Below are 25,098 nucleotides of genomic sequence, written 5' to 3' on the forward strand. Positions count from 1 at the left end.
TCCTTCCTTCCCTCCTTCCTCATTGCTCTCTCCCTCCCTCCCTCTCTTCCCACCTTCTATCTTTCCTTCCTTCCATTCTTCCTTCCTTCTTTCCTTCCTTCCTTCCTTCCTCCCCTCCTTCCTCATTGCTCTCTCTCCCTCCCTCCCTCTCTTCCCCCCTTCTGTCTTTCCTTCCCTCCTTCCTTCCTTCCTTCTTTCCTTCCTTCCTTCCTTCCTTTTTTCCTTCTGTTGAAGAGATTATCCTTTCCACGTTGTGTATTCTTGACAACCTTGTTAAAGATCAGTTGACTATATATGCATAGGGTTATTTTTATGCTCTTTATTAGCCTATATGCATGTATTTATGCTGGTACCATATGGTTTTAATAACTATAGCTTTGAAATATATTTTTAAATCACGAAGTGTGATACCTCCTGCTCTCTTCTTTGTTCTTAGGATTCTTTTGGCTATTCTGGATCTTTTGTGGTGCTATATTAATTTCGGGATTGTTTTTAACTATTCCAGTTAAAAAAAAAAAAAAAAAAAAAAACGGCCAGTGAGATTCTGATGGAAATAGTGAACACACAGGATGTCTTTCCATTTTGCATTCATTTATGTCTCCTTCAATTTCTTGTAACAATGTTTTGTAGTTTTCAATGTACTAGTCTTTCACCTTCTTGATTAAGTTTAATTATAAGTATTTTATTCTTTTTGAGGGCTATTGTAAAAGGAGTTATTTTCTGAATTTCCTTCTAATGGTTCATTGTTAGTATATAGGAATGCAAGTAATTTTACTAAATTGATTTATTAGTTCTAACAGTTAGTTTTTTTTTCTGGAATCTTTATAGTTTTCTACATAAAATAGTTACCCCTTATCCACGGGGTGGGGGATATATTCCAAGACTGTCAGCGGATGCCTGAAATTGTGGATATTACCAATCCCTGTGTATACTATGTTTTTTACTAAAGATACACTCCTATGAAAATTTTGTTACATGATTTTTCTGAGTATATTGAGATGGGAATATATTTTTAAGTTCTTTATTCCATTAATGTGGTTTATCACAGTTACTAATTTTAGTATGTTGAACCATTTTTGCATTCCATGGATAAATTATACTTGATGATGATGTATGAGCTCTCTGATAAGATGTATGAGCTCTCTAATATGCTGTTGTGTTGATGTATTCTATAAATAATGAACTTTATGATTATCTTAGGTTAATCTTAAACAATTTTCAATTCATGATTCAATTTATAATGTTTGTCTTTCTGAACATTTCATATGTTCTCTCCCCAGCATATTTCATACTTTTCACTAACATTGTACACATTTTTTTTGTACACATTTATTTAATGTCAATTCTTACTAGTACATAAGATGTCACTTACAACTTAATGTCACTTCTACTAGTAGATAAGCTCCATGAGAATGAAAATGTTTTATTGTTTTGTTAATAACTGTATGTTCAGCCAGTGTGTCAGTGTTTGGGGTACAGAATACTCAATAAATATTTGTTGAATGAATACTGGAAAAGAAGGAATCATATTTGAAAATGGAGATAATATTATACTGGGGTGCTTTTTCTTCCTTGTATAGAATACTATGCTCAATTTGGAGTGGGTTGCAACAGATTACATCAGTTAGCCTCCTAGAAATTTGAAGCTAAATAAACTAAGACCTGTAAACACATGACAAGACAATAGAATAGTGAGTGGTAAAAAGGAGCTTTACAAATAAGTTAGCAGCCCCCTACCCCCCAGCACACACAAATGTACAGTATGGTAATCAACACATAAAATATATAGCTGATTTTGAAAATTTTGAGTGAAGCAACACAAAAAAGGAAAAAGAAAATGTAATCAAAATGATCACTGGGTCTTCAACAAACAATATGTTCATACTCATGCAATTCTAAATGTTTATTGGGTTCGACACTTAGAGTCATCAATAAATAATGGCAGACATCCTCGTTTTGTTTAGAGAACAGAAAGTAAACGGTATCAGTCTTCAAATGCACAAATGTAACTTCAAAAATGAAAATTGGGAAATGAAAAATTGAGATTGAAAGTCAGAGGAGAAAAGAGGTCAGAAAATGTCATTTTCTTACAGGACAAGGATATAAAATAGATTAATATTTTAATGGATACAAAGTTAATATACATTTTTTAAGGGATAAACTAGGATGGAAAGGAGTAGAACAGAGAGCTGATACCAGAAACTATGTATATATGTCATTCTTATTATACTATTTAAACAGTAGTACCACTTTTATTTTCAAATGTATATGTCATTTGAATAATAAGCTAAGCTATTATCAACATGGGGAAAAGTTTGTTGTAAAGGCAGAGGTTTGAGATTTGGACTAAACTGGGTAAAATTTAGACTATCACTCTGGGAAATCTATTGAACATCTCCGAGACTTGGTTTTCTCGTGTATGAACAAATTGTGGTATTAAATGACATAATAGGCACAAAATGCTTGACCACATGAAAGTGACTTATTAAATGTCAAAGGTTTGGATCATTTTTTTCCATTTTTTATTAATTGGACTTGAAGAAAAATGAGCTAAAATATGTATACTAATAGTAGAAATGTTGACTAAAACTACAATCCTAAAAAATTGCAAGATTTTTGCAGATAATTAGCATTATGATGTTACAAATCTTTATTTTTTTTCTTTTTTTTATTATTGTAAGTTCTAGTGTACATGTGCACAACATGCAGGTTTGTTACATATGTATACTTGTGCCATGTTGGTGGGCTGCATCCCTCAACTCATCAGCACCCATCAACTCATCATTTACATCAGGTATAACTCCCAATGCCATCCCTCCCCCTCCCCTTCCCCATAATAGGGCCCAGTGTGTGATGTTCCCCTTCCCGAGTCCAAGTGATCTCATTATTCAATTCCCACCTATGAGTGAGAACACGCAGTATTTGGTTTTCTGTTCTTGTGGTAGTTTGCTGAGAATGATGGTTTCCAGCTGCATCCATGTCCCTACAAAGGACATGAACTCATCCTTTTTTATGGCTGCATAGTGTTCCATGGTGTATATGTGCCACATTTTCTTAATCCAGTCTGTCACTGATGGACATATGGGTGGATTCCAAGTCTTTGCTATTGTGAATAGTGCCACAATAAACATATGTGTGCATATGCCTTTATAGCAGCATGATTTATATTCCTTTGGGCATATACCTAGTAATGGGATGGCTGGGTCATACGGTATTTCTAGTTCTAGATCCCTGAGGAATCGCCATACTGTTTTCCACAATAGTTGAACTAGTTTATAATTCCACCAACAGTGTAAAAGTGTTCCTATTTCTCCACATCCTCTCCAGCACCTGTTGTTTCCTGACTTTTTAATGATTGCCAAATCTTTAAATGTTACCATCGTATTAAAAAAACTGGGCACCTTCTTTAAAAATCATATGTCATGTGCTCTATTGTTTCTAAATAACATTAATCTAGAGTAGTCAGAAAGCATTTTGATCACAGTGAAATTACACTTAATAATTTTTCTAAATAATTTTGGCCATTCAAAGAAAAAAGAAAAATTTACTGAGTCATCTGCTATGGCACTTTCAAATTCATGATTATTTACTGTTTTTCTAATAAAGAATACAAAATTTTATGTAGACATACATTTATTTTTTGTAAAATATTGCTAATTCCACAGCAGAGTATTTGTAATGCTTATTAATTTTGCATTTTAATGTTACTCAGAAATTCCCCTCCCCAATCAGAAAAAATATACACAGACCAATTCTAGGACTGGCAGTGTTTGCCTAGTTTTAACATTGTTGTCATTAAAACAACAAAATAACTTATTCAGCTAATTTTACAAATTCAGCAATAATAATTCAATATGTACTTTTTAAAAATGGTGTGCAATCAATGTTTTTCAAAAGCTGTACCATGCCAAGGATCATAATATAAATTTAAAAAGGTTTCATAATGTGTCAGATTGATTTAAACAACATTGAGGAAAATTGCTTCAAAGTTATGCTTAATATTAACAATTCAATTATACAGATTTAAAAAATACATTTTTACACATAACAGGTTATTCTAATTCAAAAACTATAAAAAGCTACATTATACTCTGTACATTACAATTCTGAGATTTGCAGTATTTTCTAATAGTCAGAAAATACTGCAAGATTAATCAATTAAAAGTAATTTTTGGAAATGCTCTATCCAGAAATAAACATTTTAAAATTTATTCTAAATCTGTCTTTCTTAAGAAATCATAAACATTTCACTAATTTCACAATGTTATTCTTAGAATAGAGGCTATGGGAAGAAAAAGAATTTTGCTCAGTCTTATCAACCTAACAAATATTTCTTCAAGATTCCTGTATTACTTTTGTTTTGTATTACTTTTGTATTACTTTTACAAACAAAGTAAAAGTTTTTTTTTGTTGTTGTTGTTCTCCTTAACTGTGTTGGTAAAGTGTAAAATGTTCCTGTTTATTCTCACTACTTACTAGTGGTTTAAACACAATTTTCAACCATATTGAAGAGTATGTAGCCTAGGAATAAGCTTTGATTGTTATACCTTGTAAGATGGGAAGAGAATTTCCCCTAAATAATTCTCCATAATTTTTCCATATGGTTCAACTATTTAGTGTGAGTGAGTTTAAGAAAAGGGAGACCTGACAGTCTTTAGATAAGTCGGAGTATTTTACATAAGGTAAGAACATACTATGATTCCAGGCCTTCTGACCCTCCCAACACACTGGCTGTGTACTGGAAGCACATAAAATGACAGTGACACTGGTTTGATCATATTAAGGGCCAACGTCAAAACATTTCATTTTCTTCTAAATGAATATCCAAGAAAAGTTCACTGCATGTGAAATGATTAAATTGTAGCAGGACTGTTTAATCACAAAAGAGGAATTGGTTATTCTCTTCCAGAACAACTTACTTCAGGAGAGGCAACTAAAAGAAATTATCTGGACCAAGCTCTCCTGTATTCACCATACAGTCCCTAGAGAATGATACAAACAAAACAAGCAGACCTCGACATTGTGAAAACTGGAGAAAACATGCATTTATTAGCTTTTGGGGAATCAAAGAGCAAAGATTTCTACTACCCTGATTGAGTTTACACTAAATGCTGGAGGAGGAGTGTCGTTTGAGAGAATTGTTTAATCAACTTCTGTATAAGACATAATGTAGTGTTTGCATCAGCAACTATGCCAGATCCTTCCTAAGAAACAGTGCATTAAATGGGAGAATGTTAATTACCAAGCAATGTGGTGTCCTCTATGCTAACATTGTTAGCTACTTAGCATAATGCATAATTTGTATACATCTTTATTTGAATCATTGTGCTCACCAATATACATATAATTGGTTTAAAAAAGAGGTGAATGATACAGCCTATTGTTGTGTCCAGATATAAGCATATTAGGAATAGTCTGCTTTCTATTTTATAACCAAGTCCCTCAAACTTTCTATCTCTCCAAGGGCTGTAGACACTTCCATGAGTCCCTGTATATCCAAACATAAAACAATTAAAAGAGATTCCAGTCTTTGCCAAAGTAGCAGAGATATTGTACCACTCATGAACATGAGTTTTTCTTCCTTACCCTTTCTGTCTATCAAGACTTAAAACTCTACCCAGTTACCAGGACTCAAAGGCACTCTCTTGTTGTCCCTTTGTTCAAGATGCCCCAATTCTGACACTGACTTCCCTGGTAGGTTTTTAAAAATTTACTTGCTTTCCTTTTATAATAGTCCCCCCATCCACAGTTTTACAGTTTTGCCTTCCCACAGTTTCAGTTACCCAAGGTCAACTGTGACCAAATAATATTAAAAGGAAAATTCTAGAAATAAACAAGTTATATGTTTTAAGTTACATGCCATTCTAAGTAGCACAAAATCTCACTCCCTCCCACCCTGTCCCACCCAGGACATGAATCTTCCCTTTGTCCAGTATATTCACACTATATATGCTTCCCACCCATTAGCCACTTAGTAGCCATCTTAGTTATCACACTGGCTCTTGAAGTATTGCAGTGCTTGTGTTCATGTGGCCTTTATTTTACTTAGTGGCCCAAAGTGCAAGAGTAGCGATGCTGCCAATTTGGATATGCCAAAAAGAAGCCATCAAGTGCCTCCTTGAAGTGAAAAGTGAAAGTTCTCAAGTTCAGGAAAGAAAAATATCATATGCTGAGGTTGCTAAGATCTATAGTAAGACCGAATCCTGTATCCATGAAATTGTAAAGAAGAAAAAAGAAATTTGTTCATACTACATATAGGGTTTGGTACTGTCGGTAATTATACCAATAATTAGCATCTGTTGGGGATGTTGGAAAGTATTCCCCGTGGATAAGGGGGATACTACTGTACCTACTGGCCCCTCTCTATTCTGCTAAACTTTTCACAGCTATATATGCTACCTGTTTTATTAAACAGTTTTTCCGAAAGTATAACAGCTGTTGAGTTCTACCTATTTTACGAAGCTCCACTTGGCATGCCTTATATCTTCTCCTGATTCATAAGTAAAAGTAAGACAGAATAATTTAATTAGAAATTTAGATGAAAGTTGAATTAAAAAATATATAAGTATCCACCCCCTCAATCATCTATCCTTTGTGCTACACATAATCCAATTATACGCTTAGTTATTTTTAAATGTAGAATTGAATTATTATTGACTATAGTCACTGTTGTGCTATCAAATAGTAGGTCTTATTCATTCTTTCTATTTTATTTTATACCCATTAACCAAGCCAATCTCCCCATCAGCACTCCCCCACTACCCTTCCCAGCTTCTAGTAACTATCCTTCTACTCTCTATGTCCATGAGTTCAATTGCTTTGATTTTTAGATTCCATGCAACGTGTGCCTTCCTGTGCCTGGCTTATTTCACTTAACGTAACTAAATACATCTATTATATACCCACAGAAAAAAATTTAAAACAATATTAATTATCTATAGCAGAGGTCAGCAAACTATGAGGGCCTGGAGACCAAATCCAGCTTGCCACTTTTTCTTGTAAATAGATTTTTATTGAGATACAAAAAAAGTACGTATATAAAAAATACAGACAGTTCAACTGCAAATTTACTCATGTTTATACTGACATCTCAAGGGTTACATGAAGCTCGTGTGACAAGAAGCCTGCTTACCTCCTCACAACTAATGGCACATTTTTCAGATTAATGAATTTTTCCTAGACCAAGGCATATTCTAAATCACACTTAATTAAAAATGCTATCAAATCTATACTTGTACATAGTCCAAAAAGACAAGTCCCATAACATGTAAGTGCAGCCTCCTCTCTCCTTCCTACTCTCACACCATATTTCCACTCCACAGAGACAGTCCCTTTACAGCCCCAAAATTGGGTATTCTCTTAACCTCCTTCCATATTTCTAACTGATTTTATCATTATTTCCTGCTTTTCAATTTAAATTATTATCTATTAGCTTTCTATTATGGAACAAAAGAGTATATCTTTCTTCTCATCCCTCATTCTGAATTTCTGTTTTCCCATCCTTTGAATATACAAGTCATGAGTCACTTAGCCATGGGGATAAATTTTGAGAAATGTATCATTAGACGATTTTGTCATTGGGCATAGACTGGACTTACAGAACCTAAATGGCAGAGCCTAGCATGTACTACGCTATAGGGTATAACCTATTGATCTTAGTCAACATCATCACCGACACGTAAGCTCTGCACTGCTAAGTTACAACAGCTATGATGTCACGAGGCAACAGGATTTTTTCAGCTCCATTACAATCCTATGGGACTACCATTGTATATTCAATCTGTCACTGAAATGTTATGTGGTGCATGACTGTAGTTCAATAATTTTTTTTAAATCAATCTTCAGTGTTTGCATTATTATGGCTGTTTTTCATAGTATGGCATGTTGAGTGCTATAATTATATTTCCAATCTTGAGTGATCTGTTTTCCTTTCTAACTGTCTCTTTTGACCTTTGTTAGTTTTCTAAACACTCGTTACTAATTTAGAATCTGGCATATATTAGTCTGCTTGGGCTACCATTAAAAAAATACCCCCGATTTGGCCGGGCATGGTGGCTCACACCTGTAATCCCAGCACTGTGGGAGGCCAAGGCGGGCAGATGACCTGAGGTCAGGAGTTCGAGACCAGCCTGACCAACATGGAGAAACCCCATATCTACTAAAACTACAAAAATAAATAAATAAATAAATAAAATAAATAAATAGACGAATAAATATTTTAAAATTGGCCAGGAATGGTACCTGGAAGGCGGAGGTTGCAGCGAGCTGAGATTGAGCCATTCTACTCCAGCCTGGGCAAGAAAAGCAAAACTCGAGTCTCAAAAACAACAACTACAAAAACAACCCAGATTCGATGACTTAAACAAAAGACATTTATTTTCTCACAGTTCTGGCAACTGGAAGTTCTAGGACAAGGTCCCATCAGAGTTGGTTTCCTCTGAGGTCTGTGACATTGGCCTCTTCACCTGGTTGCTCTATGTGCACATACACCCCTGGTATCTCTGTATATCCTATTATTTTATTCTCCTCTTTTAAGGACGTCAGCCATATTAGATTATAGTCTACCCTAATGGCTTCATTTTAACTTAATTATCTCTTTAAAAGCCCTATATCCAAATACAGTACAATTGTGAAGGACTAGGAGTTAGGGCTCCAACAGGTGAAAATAAAAGGGGAGACGCATTGCAATCCAAAACACCTGACCAGAAGTGGAAAGCTGTTCTCAATACACTCAACCACATCAGGTAACACCAGCTTGGTCTCCTCCCCAGAGGTGGCCTTCCTGAAGTTCTCCACTCCCCACAATGATCTGACTGCTGGCACTGAGAGCCTGCTGTTTAGGGTCTACTTCCACCATTAGTATGGAAATTTTCATTCTCTCCTGTGGTGGATCCCCTGAGGCTACTTCTCCTTCAATGCACTCCTTGTTTTTGGTAAACACATCTTCCAGCAGCTTCCAGAGAGTTGTGCGTTCTTTAAAATTTTTAGTTTATATAAATAACTTCTTTTTACCTTCTTACTAGACCAAACTTTTGCCAGGATACAAAGTTGTAAATGAAAAAATATTTCCCTTCAAAATGTTGAAAGCATTGTTCCACTGTCTTCTGCCATTACTGATGAGAGGTCTGAAGGCATTCTAACTTTCCACCCTTAGTTTTGAATATTTTCTTTTTTCTCCTATTGTTCCTCTTCCTCATATGCCTTTTCCTTTTTACTTTGGCTTTTCTTTTGTTTCCTTCTTCTTGACCAGCACAGAACTTCTCTAGTCCTAATTGTATAATGACTGGGCCCTCTCAATTTGACAATTTCTGTGTGGAAAATTTGAGTGCATTATGTCGTTCATAATATTCTACCCCAGTGTTTCATAAAATCCCTTTCTTAAATTCCTACTATATTGATATTGCTTCTCTTTAACTACCATAATTTTCTCACCTTTTAAATTCTTCTTTTATACTATTTAATTTTATTACTTATTTTATTATTCTTCATTCTTCAATGTCCTTAGGTTTACCTTCTAGGCTTTTTATTAAATTATTCATTTGTTATGCTAGATTTAATTTCCAGGAGCCCTTTCAGGTTCACTGAATGTCTTATTTTGTTTTGTGATCTAGTCTACTATACTTGTTTTATGTATGTACGATATTCCCATATTACTACGAATATTTATTAAATATATATTTTAAGATTGATTTCTTTTTCCAGAACTATATGGTATTGTTTGTTTCCTCTGAGTTTCTCTTTTTGTGTGTGTGTTTTTTGTTTGTTTGCTTATTCCTTCTTATTCTTGTTAGAAATGTCCTCAAAGCCCTATGTCTGGTGTCTGAATACAAGTAGGAGTTAAGCACTCAAAAGAGGTTAGCATTTGAGTGTAGGCAGAGAACTTTTTTCATATAGAGTTTATTTTAGAGTTATCAATTTTTAATATTGCACTAAGGAACACCAGGTTTCATATCTCTGCACATACACATACGCACACACACAGATGCACATACTTTTGATTGATTGATATAAAGCATTTTATCTTGTGGTGAATCATTTCCCCTGAGGAAACTCCTCCAATCTTGTGTCAACATCAATAGAGATATGGATCAGGCTGTAACAGTTCTCAGAGGCATTTGGGAAAATCATATCACATTCAGTGAGGCAACTTACTCTTAATTCCCTTAATTTTAGCATGGTACCTAGACTCTTAACTGTAGGTGGTGTTTCTGAGTAGAGAGTATCCCTGGATCAAATTCTCCAAAACTCTTTTACCAGGATTAGGAGAGTAACCAGCAATGGATATGTAGAGGGGTTCAAAGAACTTACTTTTCTTATAGACTTCTAACCAGTATTCATATATTTAGTCATACATATAACCCTACATTCAGAGACATCTGGTACCTCTATTTTCTGAGACTGTTGAGGTTCCGTTGCAAAAAGCAGCTTGCTTCTAATTTGTTTCCTGTCTCAACTTAAATTTTTACTTCCTTCACTGTTGCCACTCATCCATCTGCTTTGCAGCTTGCAAAATTATTATTAATATAAAATTAGTATTTTCTCATCTACCAAATCTGTTGTCCCTATAGGTGTAAATCTTCTTACTCATTTCTTCCAATTTAGTAGTGTCAGGAAAAAAAGAATAGAATACATTTGATTAACTAAAAGCTTCCAAATTCACATTGTAAAGGGTACCCTAGAAGATATTATGTATTTATTTCCTAACGCTTACACCTCCCTTGTTACACAAAGATAGTACACATACTGAAAAACTGACAATATTTTAAAGTCAAATTACCACTGGAACGGGCACAACACTCACAATGACATAAGTCAATCAATTATAGAAACACTTGATTATCTTCGGTTCAAATTCATTTCTTCGGTAAACATGTTTGGAGTACCTATGACGTTGAACCAATTAAGAGACGATTGAAGTAGTGCTTAAATGAACTGATGAATCAGTCTGATCTGAATTCAGGTAGTAATTGTGAAGAAAACGGCAAGCAGATTCTTTTTCATATATATATATGTGTGTATATATATATATATATATTTCAAAAAAATATTTTTAAAGTTTTCCAATCACTTTTTAGTCTACACTCTTCTATTAGCTTTCTCGGGCTGCCAAACAAAGTACCACAAGATGGTGGCTTAAACAACAGAATTTTATTATCTCATAGTTCTACAGACTAGAAATCAGAAATCAAGGTGTTGGCAGGGTTGGGTCTTCCTGAGAGCTGTGAGGGAAGGATCTGTTCCAGACCTCTCTCCTTGGCATGTATATTGCCATCTTCATGTTTACATGGTGTTTTCCCTGTATACATGTCTGCCTTCAAATTTTCTCTTTTTATAAGGACACTGGTCATATTGGATTAGTGCCTATGCTAATGGTCTCATTATAAATGTATTACTTCTTTCAACACCTTATCACCACGTAAGTTCACATGCTGGGGTACTAAGGGTTGGGACTTCAACATAAGAATTTTTCACAGCCACAATTCAGCTAATAGCTGTCCACTCCAAATCAAAGATGAGAAAATCAATTTAAAATCTTAGACATGGATAAATAGTTTAAGTAAATTAGAGTGAGGACAACACAGAGCCTGCCCATTCAGAACTTACAGTCCTAGATTAATGCAAAAGAGTATGCCTATTAAGTGCTCCAGAAGAGAATAAAACATATACCTCAAAGACTTATGCACATTTTGCCTTTTCCCAGTCACTATAAAAACCACCAATTGTTCTGATATGTCCACACACCACAGATAATGGCTACAGATGGAGTCAATGGCTTATAAACACAGGAGATAGTAGAATTTACTGAACATAAAATAGTGAAGCATTTTTAAAAGTAATAAAATAAAAACATTTTAAAATAGAGTTTATACCATTATTTGCTTTATACAATTTAATTTAGTTATAAGTTTAATAGAACTGTGGAACTAAAAAATGCATCATAAATATCATATAAGCAAAAGGTTACCAAACTGTAATGTGTTTCAGAATTACCTGAGGAGCTTTTAAAAATATAAAGATTGTTGATTACCACCCCAAATATCTTGAATAGAAGGTTCTCAAATGCATATTTTGAAGAAACTCTCCAATTGGTTCTAATGCCTGTTCCATCTGTTTTGTCTTAAGGTTGAAAAAACTGAGGCCACTTTAACAAAACTACAACTCATAAGACGTATTTAATTTAAAAAAAGTCTAGTTCTGTTTATATATGATTCATTCTGGCCAACAGATTATGAGAGTATTTGTAGAAACTATTTGAAAAACACTTTTGTTAATACAATTGATACAAATATTACAGACGGCTCTGTAATATTTGTTTCCTTTAAAACAAATAAACTTTAAGGTCACCAGTACTTAATGTTGGCAGATTTTTAAAAACTCAAATTTAAAAAAATCTTCTAAAATGGAAAGCACAACTTACTAAAAGAGATTTTAGAAACTTACAGAAGATGTCCTATCCACTTCACAACGGCTACTGAGAATAAAACAGGCCTCAGCGTCATCCATCCTAAATACAGATGGAAAAACAAAATAATCACACACTGAAATATCTACACGTTTTCTGAAAAATAGAATTTAAGTCTTTAGTCCATATATTGCACAAAATGTACATGTAGACCATGTGTATCCTTAAGCTTAAATGAAAGTTGAATTTCTAGTAGATCTTGACTATATCTGACTCTGAAGAAAAAAAAAATATGCTACTGGGTTGTCTATTATAACTCAATGTTTTATGACAAAAGTTAATAAAAGCCAAACTTTATTCCTTTTTACTATTAAATGTATTTTATATGCATGCTTTGAGTAAATTAAGGGGATATACTGGTCTTTATTTTATGACTAATCGTATTTTAACTGTTATGTCTGAATCAAACTAAGAGGGGTGGAATACAGCTTCTCTGTATGCATAAGTCAAACTCTACTCTGTATTTATACTTCCTGGAGATCACTCATCCTTTCCCAAGCCCCTTCCCCTCATGCTAGGGTTCAATATTTCCTAAGTTTAGTGATGAAGACACAGTATATTTTAGTGTTTGATACATGATGTTCCAAAAGCACAAGACTGTTTATTTTCAAAATGAGGAATGATTTATCTCTGTGGTTCACTGTGATAAAGTAAATATTTTCCAAAAAAAAATATTTTCTATGGAGAGGAAATATAAAAAGTCTTTGAAATAAGACCAAACCAAACAGTTGTGGGAAGATGTTGCGCCATGGTTTTTAAGATAATATGAGTGTTGGATAACTTTCTCTAAATACCATTTTCAACGAAGCAATTCAAAACTCATGCAACTAACCTATGAAACTTGTTTGGAGACTCCTACTCCATGCTCTATGCATAAGGAATTACACTGAAAAATGTATTAGTTTATATTAAACCCCAAATCTTTTATAGGAAGCTAAGATTGAAAATGAACATAAAAATGGATACTGCGTCACTCTTATTTTTTTAAAATAGCTTTTTGAGTATGACCAGCCAGCTACCTCTCTCTCTCCTTCATTCCCTTCTCTTTTCTTTTATTCCCATGGAGGAATTCTTCTTGTAAATATGATTGCTTTTACCAAGAGATCATTTTAAGACTATTAGTAATAAATTAGTTACATTAATCCTAAGTAGTATATAGCTTAGGTACTAATAGCTATACCAATAACTCAGATAAATTTGTTAGATGGAAAGAAGCCTCCATATATTACACAAATTCATATTGAACATAATATGAATATTACTCAAACTTATTGTGTGAAGAACTTAGCTATCATACAATAAATAAGGAATATTGATTATCTACACCGATGAATACAAAGATCTAGATTATAGTAATATCTAAGCATCTATTTCTCTAGCACACCCAAATAATGAGTATAGATAGCAAACTCTAAATACCTAAAGCCAGGGTTTACCTGAGGTGCTGGGAAAATCTGATGACTTATAGAACTGTCACATGTACACTGGCCACAAATATATTTAATCCACCTAAAAGATGAATATACTCACAAAGAAATGTAACTTTCCAATTAGATAACACTCATTATATCCTGCTAGTTTTTCGTGATGTTTTTGTTTCAGAAGTTAAATCAGTGAAAAAATACTCCATTAAATTGACTTCATTATATATAAATCAAAGATAACATCAGAGTTTCTGACTAGGTATCTAGTCATCATTTGAAGGATTATGCAGCACAAAGGAGTCTGGAAGTCTGTTCCACAAAAGAGTTGACTTTTCTTCTGTTCTTTTCCAACACCCACTAGACACACACACACACTTGCACACACAGTGAAGACAGGCACAAACACACACCCACTCATGAACACTCAGGTTATCCAGGAAAGAAAAAAAAAGTATAAAGCACTTATGTTATTCAATTCAGTGGGGGGACTTTTAAATCTAGAAGAGCATGTAGGGCAACTCAAGGATAAACATGAAGACATGTTTAAAACTTTAAAAACGGCAGAAAATATTGAGCAAAACCACTTTTGTTGAAGATACCTTCCGGCATCTGAAACCAAGGACATTGTTTTGCAGAAACTCTGTTTCCCTGGTGTCCACACTCTGCTCAATAATACTCACACTCTGCTCAATAATATTCATACTCTGCTCATATGATATAACTCGTTAACTTGTGACAAATGTTTAAGACCATGTCACCTTTAAGACAAATTGCCTGGTACACGCACAAAAAGAAGAGGATAGCTAAGTAAGACCTGTCACCTTTCTGATTCCTCTAGTCCACAGCAACCATTTTGTCTCTGACCCCAGGGAACACAAGTGCTATCTGTTCAATACATAATGTAAGGTCTTTAAAACGTAAACCCTAACTCACACTGCACTGGTATGTCACATCATATTTAGCCCACAATTTTTATATGTGGGATAAAAACAGTACTCAGGGATTTGGAGACTACTCTAACAGTGAGTCTAGATGCCTCTGTGAATCTCTGACAGCTTAAGATAATTATACTGGGCCACTTTTCCCATTGTGTTGTGTGGTCACAGTCTGTTGAACAATTTTGCCTTGAGATGAGGCTGAAAAAGAGGAGTAAGCACACTGATTTCATGATACATTTTTAACCTTTTAGTTTGGCCAGCAGAGGGACTAAGGCAAAAGTCTATACTCAAACATTAACACATTTTGCAACACCAAAAATTGCTAAAATTTGGAGGAAATAGAAAATATTAAGTCACTCAAAACTGTAAGCTGCAAGATGAAAGGCAAGGATACCTACTTTGCTCTCAATAGGTCTTGATCTTTAAGGGCTGAACCTTGAAGGTAGATAACTCTTTGGGACCACATTGGAATCTGCAGTACCCTTCGAACTTGTACATCCATTTCAGTAGGACACAAAATCACCACATAATAATCCTATTCAAAACAAAATGAGCAATGGAATAGAAACAATAATGTTTTATGCTATACTACATAGAAAAACAAAATATCTAAGAAAAACCTGAAATATGATAAAACTGAAATGAACTTTTGCTAATAAAACTTCACATTTAAAACCTGTGCATATATTAAATAGCATTACACTATAATAAATACAACTGGGACATACACAAATCTCATAAATCAATAAGTTCATCTCAACTTATTTCAATCTTACTAAGAGCATAAGGGAAGGTAATCAGTGGTTATACCTGGCACACACTTTCACATTGTGAAGATTTAGTTCTATCTACAGACTGATCCTAAAATATACATTGAACACCAGGCAGAAGCATTTAAGTATCAATTCATACTTCATTACTTTTAGGATCAAAACTGTGATAGTGATTTATATCATTTGGCTATATAATTATGATACAATGATTTTGAACAGTTTCTGGTGGATATTTGAATGAATAAGGATTCATAAAAACACTGAAAATACAAAGTAAATTAAAAGAACATGATATCAAAATATTACTAATATATGATCATTTGGAGAAAATTACATCTGAGTGGTAAAACGGTTTAAAACAATGACCTATAGAAATTAAAATTCTCTGGTAAACCTTCACCATTTTACCGCTGTGAAATATATCTAACTAGGAATTTCTGGAGTTTAAATAATTCTCTACATTGATACTAGACAAAGTTAATGACTGTGTGATATGGTTTGGATTTGTGTACCTGCCCAAACCTCATGTTAAACTGTAATCACAAATGTTAAGGGAGGGGCCTGCTGGGAGTTGACTGAATCACAGTGGCAGATTTCTCCCTTGCTGTTCTCTTGATAGTGAGTGTATATCACCCCCTCTTCCTCCTGCTCTGGCCATGTGAAGACATACCTGCTTCCCTTTCGTATTACATATGACTGTAAGTTTCCTTAGGCCTCTCCAATCATGTTTCCAGTATAGCCAGTGGAACCATAAGTCAATTAAATCTCTTTTCTTTGTACATTGCCCACTGTCAGGTATTTCTTTATAGCAGTGTGAGAACAGGCTAATACACCATGGGATCAGAATTTTCCCCCAAATGGATTTTCCTTATGGATCATAATAAGTAAGCTTGAAATTAATTAAATATAAATAATTTTAAAAAAACAACAAATAAGTATGGAGTTGCTATTAAAAATTCAAGTTAACATATGAAAACAAAAGAATAAGAACAAAATGATTCTTCCATTTAAGACAGAACAAAATGATTCTACCATTTAAGAATCAATTGTAAATTAGGTGTTTTAAAACACAAAAATATAGTATTTATAAAGGTCTCCAAAATATTCACAAATCAATATTTCTACGTTTTGTAAGGAAAGGATAATTAGATATACTAAGCATTGTCTTGAAGTCTAGAGTTATTCAACTTCTTGACACAACTTGGTTGAGTAAATACAAGACCTTCAAATATATTAAGTGCAGTAATCAGGAAAGGAGATTAATGCCGTGGCCCATAGGAGAAAGTGGAAATATTCAAGAATTTTATCTTCATAGACAGAAAAAAACTTTCTTCTTAATTCATATTCTCAATTCGCCTATTTATTGTCCAATTTTTGATCATGTATTGCTATACAAATAGGACCTATTTATACTTCAGGAAACAGAAGAAAAAAATGAAAGTCCCAGACTTCCACATTTCCATTAGCAATTCTTGATAAAATTCTGCAGTATTTAACTGAACAGATGATATTGAAATGGTTTCTTTCTTGTTTTATTATATTTTATCTTAAAATTCACTGTTTCATAAAAATATCATTTATGCTCTACCCAAGGGAGAAAAAGCAATCTTTAATTCAAAGAAAAATCTTCTTTGTACCATTAACATTATTCCATCTGTCTTTTAGCGTAGATACAGAAGGAAACTTAAAATACTGTGTATTCCTCCAGCATTTTTTCTATGTTCCTGGTTATATTTGTGGTTCTTCATTTACTCTTTCTATATTTGGTTGTATAAATAAAAATCCTCCACAAAGCAGGCTGCACCATCAGTTAATTGACTTTGACAATATGTTAGTAGGTACAATCCAGTATAGTACATAACGTAAGCCAAATGTACCTGGAGTCGAGGATGAGCATAAAATTCATTTAAAAAATCCATAAGTAAATCAATCTTCAGTGAGCTGACACACAGGACAACATGCTTTTCAGTTTGAGCTCTATGTCGACTATAGTTTCCACCTGACTTTTGTCTCTCCATCCACAAATAAGCCAACTGTTCAAACTGTAATATGTTTTCCACATGTGAATGAAAAACAAGGTAAGGAAATAAATAAAGTAATGCAATACATCTATTGTTTATTAGGTACTTTCAATTTCCCAGACGGAAATCATTGAGATTCTAATTGTCAGTGTTCCCCTTCAACAACAGACTTTTCATATAATTTCTACAGGGCTGCAAATGCCTCCCAGGGGCTTCAGATCTCTAAGGAAACATATTAACATGATTTTGCTATTATATAATAACAGGCCACAAAGAGGTTTGTACCTCTGCTTTATGTCCAGTAGAGCTGAGTGAAACAGAAAAGCCTCATTGTTATTTTCCCACACTCTCTGTCAAGTTCTAACCACATCTCATGCAATAGGAGTTACTCTTACCACAACACACAAGGCTACATTCTAGCTGTACAGTAGCCAGCAACTGAGGAAAGTGAAAGGTGCTAGGGAGGGATGTCAAGAAGAAAGACATGCATAGATTTATTGGAGTAGGAAAACCATTTTTGTAGGTATTATATTCAGATACATTGCAGTCAAAGTTTTGCAATGGAATATGCAAGTTTGATTTGCATTTCCCCATAGCCTGCTTTTGATCTGCCCACACATGGACACCCAGGGCTTATTATAGGAAAGAGTTAGAGATTGCATCTACTTATTTTTAATTTCATTTATATATCTGTCCCTTTGCAACCTCCCTACTCATTCCCCAAAGTGTCACATAATATTTACATACGATGTTCAGACATTTTTTTTTTTTTTTTTAATAGAGATGAGATTTCACCTTATAGCCCAAGCTCATCTGAAACTCCTGGGCTCAAGTCATCCACCTGCCTCAGCCTCCCGAAATACTGGGATTATAGGCATGAGCCACTGTACCTGATCCAGATTTAGTTTTATTTGGCCAACATAAGTAATTGATTTGTCTTCATTGCACTATATGACTTTGTGGTTTATTCTGAAGAACCAAGATAAATCAACCCTTCACAACTTTATTTCTTTGATCTAACATCCTACAATTTAAAACTACATTATTCTATATTTAATATAATTAAGTACCTTATATTTTTAAAAAATCTTGAAGGATTGAAATAAGATGAGTGCTGTCAATTATGACTAGAAGGATAAAAGAAACAACTTGGTGTTTCTAATAAAATGTAAAATGACATTTCTGCAGTAATTTATGTAATTGATTAAATGTAATGATAATATGTGTTAGTAAATTATTGTTAGATAAGCCACTTTCCATTTCTTATTAAATGTGGAGGATTCAATTTCATGTCTCTGTACATTTTTATACAATGTAAGATGGTTATGTTTACCTGTATGGGTAGAACCACAAGAGCAACACAAATCATAGCAACGACAAAAAGCTTGGAGGACCATGTTTCAGGAGTGACATCCCCAAAGCCCACAGTAGAAAACGTCACAATGCAGAAATAAAGGGAGTCAAAGAGATTCAGCTTCTTTCCTATTCGTTCCAGATGTTGGATCCCACAAATGCTAAAGAAACAAATATGAATTAAAATTAAATCTTTCAAATAGGACACAAAAGTTCTCATCATTATTCTGTTGAAAGCCAAAGCACATTACATAAAGCGATTTAATAGTCAGGCTCTTATATTTTATAACATATTTTTCTAAGAAAAACATAATTAGTAAGTTATTTTCCTACATTGACCAGATATGCTCTTATTTTGATTAGTAACCAAAAATGGCAGTTAAAATATCACATAGTATATTTGAGTAACATGTAGAATAAACAGACAATTTCATGGGTAATACACAAAGACACCAGACGAACATCGAGATCAGAAATCACTACATCGAATCCCTATGAAAATACAAAGTCTTTTCTTTTTCTTTTTTTATAATTTAGGAAGAAGAGAAAGACAGTAAAAGGCTTGAGGAGTTAACAATTGCCAAGTGCTATGGTTTGAATGTTGTCCCCTCCAAAACTCAAGTCAAGAGCAAACACACTCAAAAGCTACCAGAAGGCAAGAAATAACTAAGATCAGTGCAGAATTGAAGGAGATAGAGACACAAAAAACCCTCCAACAATCAGTGAATCCAGGAGCTGGTTATTTGAAAAAATTAATAAAATTGATAGACCGCTAGCAAGACTAATAAAGAAGAAAAGAGAGAAGAATCAAATAGATGCAATAAAAAATGATAAAGGAGATACCACCACCGACTTCACAGAAATACAAACTACTATCAGAGAACACTATAAACACCTCTATGCAAATAAACTAGAAAACCTAGAAGAAATGGATAATTTCCTGGACACTTATACTCTCTCAAGACTAAACCAGGAAGAAGTTGAATCCCTGAATGGACCAATAGCAGGCTCTGAGATTGATGCAATAATTAATAGCCTACCAACCAAAAAAAGTCCAGGACCAGACGGATTCACAGCCAAATTCTACCAGAAGTACAAGGAGGAGTTGGTACCATTCCTTCTGAAACTATTCCAATCAATAGAAAAAGAGGGAATCCTCCCTAACTCGTTTTACGAGGCCAACATCATCCTGATACCAAAGCCTGACAGAGATACAACCAAAAAAGATAATTTCAGACCAATATCCCTGATGAACATCAATGCAAAAATCCTCAATAAAATACTGGCAAACCGAATCCAGCAGCACATCAAAAAGCTTATCCACCATGATCAAGTGGGTTTCATCCCTGGGATGCAAGACTGGTTCAACATATGCAAATCAATAAATGTAATCCAGCATATAAACAGAACCAAAGACAAAAACCACATGATTATCTCAATAGATGCCGAAAAGGCCTTTGACAAAATTCAACAGCCCTTCATGATAAAAACTCTCAATAAATTCGGTATTGATGGAACGTTTCTCAAAATAGTAAGAGCTACTTATGACAAACCCACAATCAATATCATACCGAATGGGCAAAAACTGGAAGCATTCCCTTTGAAAACTGGCACAAGACAGGGATACCCTCTCTCAACACTCCTATTCAACATAGTGTTGGAAGTTCTGGCTAGGGCAATCAGGCAAGAGAAAGAAATCAAGGGTATTCAGTTAGGAAAAGAAGAAGTCAAATTGTCCCTGTTTGCAGCTGACATGATTGTATATTTAGAAAACCCCATTGTCTCAGCCCAAAATCTCCTTAAGCTGATGAGCAACTTCAACAAAGTCTCAGGATACAAAATCAATGTGCAAAAGTCACAAGCATTCTTATACACCAGTAACAGACAGAGAGCCAAATCATGAATGAACTCCCATTCACAATAGCTTCAAAGAGAATAAAATACCTAGGAATCCAACTTACCAGGGATGTAAAGGACCTCTTCAAGGAGAACTACAAACCACTGCTCAGTGAAATAAAAGAGGACACAAACAAATGGAAGAACATACGCAAGCTCATGGATAGGTAGAATCAATATTGTGAAAATGGCCATACTTCCCAAGGTAATTTATAGATTCAATGCCATCCCCATCAAGCAACCAATGACTTTCCTCACAGAATTGGAAAAAACTGCTTTAAAGTTCATATGGAACCAAAAAAGACACCACATTGCCAAGACAATCCTAAGCCAAAAGAACAAAGCTGGAGGCATCACGCTACCTGACTTCAAACTATACTACAAGGCTACAGTAACCAAAACAGCATGGTACTGGTACCAAAACAGAGATATAGACCAATGGAACAGAACAGAGCCCTCAGAAATAATACCACACATCTACAGCCATCAGATCTTTGACAAATCTGACAAAAACAAGAAATAGGGAAAGGATTCCCTAATTAATAAATGGTGCTGAGAAAATTGCCTAACCATAAATAGAAAGCTGAAACTGGATCCTTTCCTTATTCCTTATAAGAAAATTAATTCAAGAGGGATTAGAAACTTAAATGTTAGATCTAAAACCATAAAAACCCCAGAAGAAAACCTAGGTAATATCATTCAGGACATAGGCATGGGCAAGGACTTCATGTCTAAAACACCAAAAGCAACGTTAACAAAAGCCAGAATTGACAAATGGGATCTAATTAAACTAAAGAGCTTCTGCACAGCAAAAGAAACTACCATCAGAGTGAACAGGCAACCTACAGAATGGGAGAAAGTTTTTGCAATCTCATCTGACAAAGGTCTAATATCCAGAACCTATAAAGAACTCAATCAAATTTACAAGAAAAAACAAACAACCCCATCAAAAAGTGGGCAAAGGATATGAACAGACACTTCACAAAAGAAGACATTCAGACAGCCAACAGACACATGAAAAAATGCTCATCATCACTCGCCATCAGAGAAATGCAAATCAAAACCGCAATGAGATACCACCTCACACCAGTTAGAATGGCAATCATTGAAAAGTTAGGAAACAGCAGGTGCTGGAGAGGATGTGGAGCAATAGGAACACTTTTACACTGTTGGTGGGACTGTAAATGAGTTCAACCATTGTGGAAGACAGTGTGGCGATTCCTCATGGATCTAGAACTAGAAATACCATTTGACCCAGTCATCCTATTACTGTTTATTGTGGCACTATTCACAATAGCAAAGACTTGGAATCAACCCAAATGTCCATTAGTGACAGACTGGATTAAGAAAATGTGGCACATATACACCATGGAATACTATGCAGCTATAAGAAAGGATGAGTTCATGTCCTTTGTAGGGACATGGATGCAGCTGGAAACCATCATTCTCAGCAAACTATCACAAGAACAGAAAACCAAACACCGCATGTTCTCACTCATAGGTGGGAATTGAACAATGAGATCACTTGGGCACAGGAAGGGGAACATCACACACCGGGATCTATTGTGAAGAGGGGGGAGGGGGGAGGGATAGCATTAAGAGATATACCTAATGTAAATGACGAGTTAATGGGTGCAGCACACCAACATGGCACATGTGTACATATGTAACAAACCTGTATGTTGTGCACATGTACCCTAGAACTTAAAGTATATTAAAATATATATATATATATATATCATCAGACTACACAGTTACACTGCTATTCAAACTGTGTTCTAGCAAACAATGCTTAGGAAGCTTTTAACATTAAGAAGCTTCCCCCTAAAAAGGAATACACTGACTTCATTATGATATACTGCTATGAATGTGCATAATTCAAGGATATCCAATAAAATGATATCAGAGGGAAAAAAAAACAATTGATTGCCATTGTACCATACTAAGAGGTGAGACCATTAAGAGGTGTTTAGGTCAGGAGGGCTCCACCAACATGAATGAACTAACGTTGGTATCCTGGGAATGGGCTCCCTCACATGCTCTCTCTCTCTCTCTCTCTCTCTGTCTCATGTGTGCTTCCTCTCTCTCTTTGCCCTTCTACCATGTTATGAGATAGCAGGAAGACCTTCACCAGTTGCCAGCACCTTGATCTTGGATTCCCAGCATCCAAAACCAATATGAGCCAATACATTTCCACTTATTATAAATTACCCAGTTTCAGGTATTATCTTATGGCAGCACAAAATGGACTAAGACACCAAACCATTCTTAAAACAAGTCATTAAATGAATCAATCATTTGTACAAAGCTATTGATGAGGTGACAGTAAGGGAGCGGTGTAAAAGTTGTTAAATGTCCTCAAATTAGAAATGTGTCAAAATAACATTAGGAATAACGTTGCTATTAGCAAAAAACAGTAAAGTGAGACTATGAATAATAAAATATGTTGTGCAATGTTGGAGGAAGATGTAAGATTTGCAACACAGCAATCAGTGCATAATTGCTATGGTTTGAATGTCTGTGTCTCCTCTAAAATTTATGTTGAAACTGAAATTCACAATGCAACATTATTTAGAGGTGGGCTTTAGGAGGTGATTAAATCTGGAGCTCTCAAGAATGGGATTAGCAACCTTATAAAAGTGTTGGAGGGAACTAGCTAGTCCTCTTTTTGCTCTTATGCCTTCTGCCATGTGAAGACACAGCAACAATGCCTCATCTTGGTGAGAGAGAAGGCTTTCACCAGATACCAAATCTGTGAGCCCTTGATCGTGAACTCCCCTTCTTCCGGAATTGTGAGAAATATATTTCTGTTGTTCATAAATTGCCATCTCAAGTATTTTATTACAGCAGCACAAATGAACTAATACAGAAATTGACACTGAGAAATAGGGTGTTGCTATAACAAATACCTAAAAATGTGAAAGCAGCTTTGGAATTAGGTAATGGGTAGAGGCAGGAAAAATTTTAGGGTACATGCCAGAAAAAAAGCCTACATTTCCAGTGTTTAAGGGCAATTTTGGTGAAGGCTCAGAAGAAGAGGAGAGTAGCCTACCTCTTCTTATAGATTATTTAAACAGTCATGACCAGAATATTGGGGGAAATACCTACAGTAAAGGCCTTTCTGATGAGTTCTCAGACAGAAATGAAGAATATCTAATTGGAAGCTGGAGGAAAAGTCATCCTTATTAGAAAGTGGTAAAACTGGGTAATTATGTCTGTGTCCTAATATTTTGTGGAAGGCACAGTTTAAAGGTGGTGAACTAGAATACGCAGCAGAAGAAATCTCTAAGCAAAGTGTTCAGGGTGATGTATTGTGGTTCTTGACTGCTTTTAGTAAAATGCCAGAAGGGAGAAATGGATTCAAGATGAAATTTATAATCAAAAGGGAAGCAAAACCTGATACTTTGGAAAATACTCAGCCTAGTAAGATTGTAAATAAAAATTGTGCTCCAGAAGAAACACCAACGGTTTGTCCAAGCAACCATGTGATACGGAGACTCTTGTGAGCTAAAAAGAAGCCAGGTGGTCTTCATCAAGACAATGGAAGAATAACCCTGAAGGCATTTTGGAGCTCTTCCAGACTGTCACTCTCATCACAGGACTAGAGTGTGAAAACTTTGAGGGCAGAACAGTTTCAACAGAGGAAACCAGGACACCTTTGGGGCCTCAAGAGTTGGCTTACTTCATTGCGGTGCAGTGCTCTTCGGCCACCCCAAGTGCTGGTCAAGCAGGTGCAGGAGTGACTGAGGATGCCGCTATGGGAGTCGGAGATGGTAAACCTTGGTGGCATCCATGTGGTGCTAATTTTGCAGGTGCGCAAAGGGGACAAGCTGTGAAGGCATGGTTACCTTTCCCCAGATTTCAAAGGATGCCTTGGAGAACTTGGGGTCAAGAAAGAGAACTATCGCAGGGGTATGGCCACATAGAGAGTCCCCACTAGAGCAATGTGTGGTAGAGCCATAGGGGTGGAGCTATCCCTCAAACCCCATAGCTGTAGTCACCAGCATGAAATGCCAGTGTGGGAGAGCTGGGGATACTAGACCCCAACCCTATAGGTGCTGCTGTGTGGTCTATGTCAAGCAAAGCCTAGAAGATGGGGCTTCCCATGGCCTGATGGGGGCCAACTCCTCCCCAGTGTGACCAGAAGTCAAGACATGGAGTCAAAACTTAATCTCAAACCTCAAGATTTAATGTTTTTTCCTTGTTGGATTTCAAACTTAATTGAGACCT

General features: G+C 35.2%; 1 protein-coding gene across 3 annotated transcripts in view; it reads right to left on the reverse strand.

Moving 5' to 3' along the window:
- KCNT2 (potassium sodium-activated channel subfamily T member 2) overlaps positions 1 to 25,098 on the reverse strand; it is a 281,008-nt gene that overhangs the window by 194,289 nt on the left and 61,621 nt on the right. For all 3 annotated transcript variants that reach the window (XM_031934298.1, XM_031934293.1, XM_031934287.1), the window contains exons 8-11: positions 18,953 to 19,133; positions 17,476 to 17,640; positions 15,224 to 15,360; positions 12,442 to 12,505 (exon numbers count right to left, since the gene is read on the reverse strand). In XM_031934298.1, coding sequence (XP_031790158.1) covers positions 12,442 to 12,505; positions 15,224 to 15,360; positions 17,476 to 17,640; positions 18,953 to 19,133 — 547 coding nt within the window. The remainder of the gene's footprint in view (positions 1 to 12,441; positions 12,506 to 15,223; positions 15,361 to 17,475; positions 17,641 to 18,952; positions 19,134 to 25,098) is intronic.

Source organism: Piliocolobus tephrosceles, chromosome 1, assembly GCF_002776525.5.
Source record: "Piliocolobus tephrosceles isolate RC106 chromosome 1, ASM277652v3, whole genome shotgun sequence".
Taxonomy (NCBI): Eukaryota; Metazoa; Chordata; class Mammalia; order Primates; family Cercopithecidae; genus Piliocolobus; species Piliocolobus tephrosceles.